The 8294-nt window shown below is 35.8% G+C and overlaps 1 protein-coding gene across 1 annotated transcript in view; it reads left to right on the forward strand.

Annotated features, from left to right (window-relative positions):
• The first annotated feature begins 2737 nt into the window (after nt 1-2737).
• FBXO8 (F-box protein 8) overlaps nt 2738-8294 on the forward strand; it is a 14913-nt gene continuing 9356 nt past the window's right edge. Inside the window, exons 1-3 of the mRNA XM_010162289.1 lie at nt 2738-2753; nt 4451-4790; nt 6959-7085. Coding sequence (XP_010160591.1) covers nt 4462-4790; nt 6959-7085 — 456 coding nt within the window. The 5' untranslated portion in view covers nt 2738-2753; nt 4451-4461. The remainder of the gene's footprint in view (nt 2754-4450; nt 4791-6958; nt 7086-8294) is intronic.

Genomic DNA, 8294 nt, shown 5'->3' on the forward strand with positions numbered 1-8294 from the left:
ATAGCATCGAAGGCAGCAGGCGGGCTCCCCTGTGAGGGTAACTGGGGTCGCAGAGCAGCAGCTGTAGGGCTCGGTTAGCGTGGAGTGGAGGGGGGAGTGCGTGCCGTCCTTTATTTAATAAAGCAGAAGCCATTACCAATACAGCATTAATCTAGCTTGCATTTCGCTTCTAGTGTCCTGTCGTGCTCTTCTACTCTGCAAAAGAATTTATTACGCAGTAACAAAGTAAGGTGAAGAGGACATGACTAAAATTGAAATCAGACTCTGACAGATTTCCGAGCCAGAGAAGATCAGCTGCTTATAAACAAGTGTGATGTTTTTTTTTACTGTGATAGTTATTACAGCCAAGCTATCAAGAGGGTTCAGTTATTAGATAAAGTTGCAGAATTGGAAATTTTGAAATGTATATTTAAGTGGTCTATTGAATCTAGAGATTGAAAACATATGTTCAAAATAATTTAAAAATATGGTTTGGACACCATTACATAAAGAGCTTTATGATAACAATGAGTTTACTCATCTTGTTTTACGAGTGAGTTCTCAAAGCATTCATCCTGGATAACTACAAAGCTAAAAGTAACTGTGATAAGGAAAATAAAATGTGATCTGACAAACAGTATATAAACTACTGAATAGCTACACACATATTACAGCTTGTGGATTTCTGACAGCTGGTTCTAGAATGGTTTAAATTGTGTCTCACTTTGTTTCTTTGAAATTTCTTCAGCTGGTACTTAAAACAGCAAATATATGGTTTTTATAATTTTAATGTTAAAAAAAACTTAAAAATATGTCTGCAGTGATGCCTTCTGTATAAGTATGTGAGTACATTATATGAAGACTAGCTTCTTGAGTGACATAGTATTTTTTTTCAGTCTTGGAGCCACTTCTAGGGTTAAATAATTTAGAAGTGATTATGGTTTTGATAATGTGTAGCAATTGGCTTTTGTGTGGGTAGAAAAACCCTGTGAGCCCCAACAAGAACTGTTGATATTCTTGTTAACTCAATAGTGTTCCTCAATAGAGTGTATTTTGTGAGTGGAAACTTCTAGCTGAATATTGCAATAAAGATACTAAACTAGCAACTAAAATTTGGGTATTTGATTGAGGGCTAAGTAGGAAAACTTTGTCCTCTGCGACCACTACCAAGTTCTTTACACCTAATACTAGGTATGGAATAGAATAGAAAGATAAACTGACTTTGAAGAGGTTTGGAAGCTGTTACAAAATTGCCAGATGCTTACCTGATGGCAGAAAGGTCACTTGATAATTGACTGGGCACAGCCTTTATATGAACTGTTTCTGATAATGCCGCTGGTCTTCCTCTCTCATCTTTGTGGTGTATTATGATGATGAAACTTGTCACAATATGTTTCCTAATGATTTTCAGCGCCTTGAATTTCCTGTTACTCTTTTTTTTTCTCTTCTATTTAAACTATGCCCAAATAATTAGTGTTTTCAGGAGATTTTTAACAGTTGGGAGGTAATGAATGTGTATAGAAATGTGGCTTTGTTATAACAATATAAACAAAAGTCAGAAAAGATGGCAAAAATACTAGCAAAATAAATTCCTTAATTTGTCTTACAAAGAGTTATATCAATAAACAGTTTTCTGTATTTAACAGAACTTTCCTTTCTCTCTACTTGACATACACAGTTTATATAGAATAGGTTCTCTCATTTCACCTTTTGTAAAATATAAGGTTTAATATTGCAATGTTGTCATAATTTTTCTTACTGATTTCTATTGCTTTAGTGGTTAAGGACTTAATATAACGATGAGGAATTACAGGCCCTCACTCCTCGTTCTCTCTGTCCTTGAAACTAGTTTTTTGCTGTTTGGCTGTTTTATCAATGTGTTTAGAGTCAAGGCTCTATTTTCAGGCAGATTTTATTTTTGTTGTTACATGAAGAACTACACTGAGAAAATATGCAGATTATATTTGAGCTACATCCACATGTGCATGTATACATTTACCTCCTTCAAAACCCTGAATTTTTTACATAATTGAATTGACAGATCATTATTATTCAGTCATTCAAATCTTCTGATATCTTCTGAGAATGAACACAGCCTCTAAATTTGGCATCTGCATATTTGACAGTGTAATGCTTTGTTGGCAGTGTTCAGTTTGCTCACAGGGCTAAGGTCAATAATTGGTTGAAGCCTTCCAAGATATTTAGAGATAACTGTTTACTAAGTACTGTACTTAAGTAATTAATGAGCTCATACACAGTGTCTAGCAAAATGGGAACTTTATCTTAATTGATTCCTTTAGTGCAGTGATAGTAGCCCTTTTTGAAATGTTGTATTTGCTCAGAAATATCCCTTATCTGCTCTTTTTATCCCTTAGGAAGGTCTCGCCTCCTTCCAGCCCTTGGCTGTTACTGCCTACCCACAGGAACTCTTTTTTCGCTTGAGTCTTTGCTGCACATCCCTGCCCGCTCAGCAGGGGCAATAGCAGCAGCAGCTGGAGCAACAGGCAGCTTGATGGGCTTATGCTTCTAGTCCCAAGTGCCAGTTCTGGCACACCTCCTACCACTGATTTGTTTAATAGCTCTTCATTTTATTGTAACAGTGCTTGGTGATCTTTTGGGATGAAGGTTAGTAACTTCCTTCTCCTTGGAGAGACTATGTTGCTCAAAACCAGAGAAAGGTGGCACTGAGCAACTGCAGCTCTGGGAATGTATCTTTAAAAAAGGTTGCTACCTCTTACTTTAATCTAGCTAGGCAATGAAAATTAAAGGCAGAGGTCCTAATCTTTTGAAGAAATATCTTTTATTTACAGCTAGAAGTTTCATAAATTAATTGCAAACAGCAGCATGATTTACCAAGGCCCACTTACATCAGACCTGTTCATCCCTTTTAAATGGCAGATTGTGTTATAGCTTCCTTTTGTGAAGCAACTTTACCAGTGGCCCTGAGGACTTTCAAAAATTTTATGTTGGTCTCAAGAAAATAGGAATACCTTCTTTATGCATACACTCTTGCATCCAGTTGTAGATCTTATTTATGTTGAAACTCAGGAAGCTTCATTTTTTTTTAAACTTGCCCAATAATTTATAGTAGTTGATCATGGTTTAAACTGCCTCTGCATGATTAAAAAAAAAAAAAAATCAAGCCAAATATGTAACTGTACAAGAAATGTACAGAGAATAAAAATAATGATGAATTTATGTAAAATCTTGTGTATTACTAAATGGAAATGTGTTTCTTCATAACTGTGGCCTTATCTAGAAATGAGTGAATTCTTGAACTTCCTGTGAATGGATGCTTATGTAGGTAACTGTTTCACCAGCCAGCTAAACCTGTCTTTTGTCTACTTCCATCTTGGTTACGCTTTTTTTTTCTGTAATTTCTCCATTTTTCTCCCATAATCACTCACTGCATTCATGGCTTGTTTCTTTCTGCTTACGTAGAACAGTTTCCATTCAGGTCCAACCTTTAACAGTGTTAAAGCCCCATTTTTAATTCTCCAGGCTGATAGAATATAAATAATTTAAAATACATGTGGGATCCTACCACGCCAGGCCATAAGTGTCTCTTTTTCTGAAAGTCAACTTTGGGAACCTGCAGATTCCTAGTATGATCACTTTAGTGACCTATCATCATAGCAAAGGTTGAAAAATAAGATAGACCACCGTATATGCACTACTTGTGATGGGATCAAGACAGCATTCCCATACTGAATTAATACGTTTTATCATACTTTAATTTTCCCTCTCGGTAAATACAGGTGCTTACTGAAATTTGAGTTGTGGCATTCAGAAACCTTGATAACTGACTACCTACCATTCAGGATCTGTTCTTTTTATTACCATCTGCAGCAAAGTTTGTCAAAAAATAACAAACACAGTTATAAGTAAGATACAGAAGCTTTATCAATAAGTTTTTATGATATTGTGCAAAAGATTGAAAAAATATTTTGAGTACTCAGAAACAAGAAACTGAATCCTTAATGCGTTTTTAATTAGAAGTCATTAAGCTTTGTCTTAGTGTCAGTCACAGCCTAATTTTGTGTGCTGCCCACTACTCAGGGCATTTTTGCTTCTCCTTATGTTTTGTAGCACTTCATTGACTCTAAATAACCTATTTTCATTAAATTTTAAAGGCAGTCTGAAGATAATAATTCCAAATGTTCTGATGGTTTAGAACTTGCATGGGACATAGATAATATTTGGTACTGTTTGCAGAAGCTTGTTGTTAATTTTGTAAATCTTCAAGCATAGAAATTTTTGGAAAAAAAACTTCTAGTTTTTTGTTTTCAGTATTTATTCAGTTGCTTCACTGAAGACAGATTACATCATCAGCCTAACTTTGACAAAACTCACTTTTTTTTTTTTTTCTATTCAGATCAGTCCTACAATTTTATTTTTCCAGTATGTGCTGGGTCTGTCTTACAAATATTTATAAATAGCTGTCAACATTTAATTTGGATTTTATGTCCAGCAGGCTCGCAGATGGGTCAGGGACTCTGGAGAGTTGCTAGGAACCAGCAGCTGCAACACCAAGGATACAGTGGACAAGGCTATCTTACCAGAGAACATGGTAGGAGGACGGCTACTAACAATGTTTCCAATACAAGCCATCGCAAACAAGCTCAAGGAGGCATTGACATCTACCACCTGTTGAAGACAAGAAAATCTAAAGAACAAGGAGGATTCATTAACCTGGAAATGCTGCCACCAGAGCTTAGTTTTACCATTTTGTCATACCTGAATGCAACTGATCTCTGTCTAGCTTCATGTGTCTGGCAGGATCTTGCTAATGATGAGCTTCTCTGGCAAGGGTAAGCAAAAAAAAAAAAAAAAAAAAAAAGTGTCACCTGTAAATATAATTATTAGGATTTAAATTTGTCTCAGCATGTGCTTTTTGTCATTGTAACCTTAGCAAAGGTTTCCCAAGTTAAATGATATTTGACATAGGGGAAACATGAATATTCTTTAAAAATGTGTTATTCTAGATTTCTTATTACTATCAAGTATTAGTGGAGATTATTACATACACAGGTGTGCTTGGTACAAATATACATGTGTGTTACTAAACACCTGTTGTTTGATGTATCCTGGGGAAAGAAACAAGGACTTGTCTTCACTTTTGTGTTGGCTCAAAGCATCTCTCTAATGTTTATATTATTACTTCTCTGAACTTCGAACAAGTATCTAGCTTGAGCAAACAAACCTATCCAGCTGACACTCCAGGTAGAAATGGATGAGAACTCATCTACTATACTTGTCTTAGAGCAACTTAAGTGCATGGTTTTTGGAAAATGGTGATAGAAGGGAGAAAGAAAAAGTCAGTTCTGCAAATGTGTCAAGTGGAATGATCAAAATTTAATTAAAAACATTTTCTTTGATATTTTGTGTTTTACAACACCAGGAAAGACTCGTGAAATTGTACTTATCTTTAGAGTAGATAGTCAGCAGAACTTGTATCTTTTTTTCACAGCATATTCTTATCCCTTAACAGACCGTAAGTAGTATTACTGTAATAGTTTGGGTTCTTGTTCAGGTCCTGTTTCCTTTCATTTCATTATGCTCTACATCTCTTCCTTCCTCATCTATTTCTTTGCCTCTCTGCATTTTAATTAAGCAGCTTCCCTTCCTATCATGCTTTATGAACTCAGCAATGGGATAATGCAATTATAACTTCTTAGTCACAGTTTTTCTGCTGTTGGGGACTGTTGTCTTGGCAGGAAACAGGAATTCTAGTGAAGATCTTGCTAAACTTCTAAGTTTATATGTGTCAAATAGCTTGGCAGTTGAGTAAGTATGCATGGTATTGTACTCTATTCTTGCTATCAAAACAACACTAAATACAAATAAATTCTCTGGAACAATGCTTAAAGATACTAGAGCTTCTTAATTGTGTACAGTATATATTCTTAACATACAGCAGGGAAAAAAAACACGTATTTTTCTCAGAGTTTGTCCTGAGAAATACCTCAATCATTTTTAGTGAAATCTTCCCAAATAGTACTCAGTTCAAAGTATACATTTTGCTAGTGAAAATGTGTCCTCATTTAGCAGATTAATAAAAATCTCAAATTGCATAATATCTGTAGACAACTTAATCTTTAGTATTCCACCTGCACTGGATGTGTTGGAGTTTAGGCTTTGGCAAGTTCTTTGACTGCAGTTCTGAACTCAGTCCAAATAAGACCCAGGTTCATGAACTGAAAACAGAGTCTCCCACGTCCTCGATGGCTAACTGCTGGCTCCTAAGCACTGTGCCTAATTATTTACAAAACAGATGTGTTGAAGCAGAACTACCAATTCCATAAGGAATCTAGATAACAATCAATCGGAGTGCCGAGAAAGTGAAAGTTCAAGGGAATTTCAGGTGATGTTATCAAGGAGACTGAGATGAGGAACAGAAAGCAATGAAAGTGAGGTATGGAGTCAGGGTGGAATAGAAGGGAAGGAAACTGAGAAGTGATGGAAGATGTAGAGGGATGGGGCTGGATGAAATAATTAGGAGTGGTCAAGAGTCGGGGGCTAGGGGCGAACACCCAGGTGGAAAAGACAGATGGAAAAAACAATGAGTTAATGGCATAGTTTTGTGCAGATGTGGTGTCCCATCACTGCACAACTGGGGCACAAGAAAAGAAACAATTTTTTAAACTGTCACGCTGCTGCAAGAGAACAGCTTGTCACGGTTGTCCAGTGTTCAGATACTAGGAATGCCAGAGGTCTCAGCTTTGTGGATGTCATGATGATGCCACCTACTGGGATATGTTTTGAGATTGCAATCAAATACACCGAAACCCGTGTGAGAAGAAAACAGTAATCATATGAACACACATGCAAAAGGCTTAATAACCAAGTGTTTCAAGCAACTTATTTCTGACTTCTCCTGTAGATTGTTTGGCTTTGCAGTGTTGATTGCCTTTTGCTTCTGTAAAATACATTAAATGCAGAAAAGAATTTTGATAATAGACTAATTCTGTTTTCATAGGTTGTGCAAATCCACTTGGGGTCACTGTTCTATATACAATAAGAATCCGCCTCTAGGATTTTCTTTTAGAAAATTGTATATGCAGCTAGATGAGGGCAGTCTCACCTTTAATGCCAACCCTGATGAGGTAAGTGAACTGTTGCTGACAGTAATAAACATTTAAAATAATTATGATTTTTGTTTTATAATTATAGTCATATTAAAAACCAAGTTTTAGTAGGTGTTTGTTTTACTGCAGGAATGGTTAATATTAAGTTACAGCCCTATTCTGATCTTGCATATGATACCTGTGCACATCATTTACATGGCTTGCCTCTTAAGTGCTCTGTACAGCGGTCTGACCTATGGATGCCAGAAATTCATAGCCATGTATTGACTTAGGAATGAGGCAGAGATTCTAGCTGAAGAGACAATGGTGAATTTAAAAGAGAATACTGACACGCTTGCATAAATTCAAATGCTAAAATGATTCTGCAGAGTATGAGTTTGATCTCACTTCAGTTAAAGCAGGATGAGGTATAAAGTAATACCATTACTTCTATGGCAGTTAGTTTATTGTAAGGGATTTTTAAATATTGCCACTGTCAAGGAGCAAATCTTGAAATACCATGAAAAAGATGTACTGCTGAACTATCTTAAAGATCAGTTTTATTTGATTTCTGTAGATGTTTGTTATGTATAAACATAATCTTTCTTTATAGTATATAACAACATACATTAATTTTCAATAAATACCTCATGTCAAACTAAAAGGTTTCCTTTTATTAATTCATGTAACTAACTAGAAAAGTCAGTTTCTGCTTTCGCTCTGTCACCTTTCAAAGAAGAAAGAAGTTTGAGAGTAGACAGCTTTTGCCTGGGAGATATGAAATTAATGCCCAAGTGACAAAGAGAGTCTTTTGTGTACAGAACCAGGCTCCTGCTTCATGTTTCCTATGAAAAGAAGGTACATGGTACTGAACAAAAAGTAGTATTAACTTCCATATATTTATCCATACACAAGGAAGTGGTAGTTGAATAAATCCAAAGTAGGAAAAGGATTAATATACATGGAAAGACATACCTCTAGTTCATACTGCTGATACAATACAGAAAACATGAGCTTGTGACCATGGGGTGAAATAAATAAAGCAGTCATATGAATCACTGCAGTAATGTGATTTTTGTTTGAATTCTTGCTTTATCTCATATTCTGCTTGATAAAGCAACCCACTACTTTTATTAGACACAAATTACAGTATTTTGAAATTTCTCTGGTAGAGCTCTGCCTTGAACTGTGATACACAGTGCTGAGACCTTATCAGCATCTTGCCATTTGAGTGATTAGCATTGATTT

This window comes from Antrostomus carolinensis, unplaced genomic scaffold (assembly GCF_000700745.2).
Source record: "Antrostomus carolinensis isolate BGI_N321 unplaced genomic scaffold, ASM70074v2 scaffold24602, whole genome shotgun sequence".
NCBI lineage: Eukaryota > Metazoa > Chordata > Aves > Caprimulgiformes > Caprimulgidae > Antrostomus > Antrostomus carolinensis.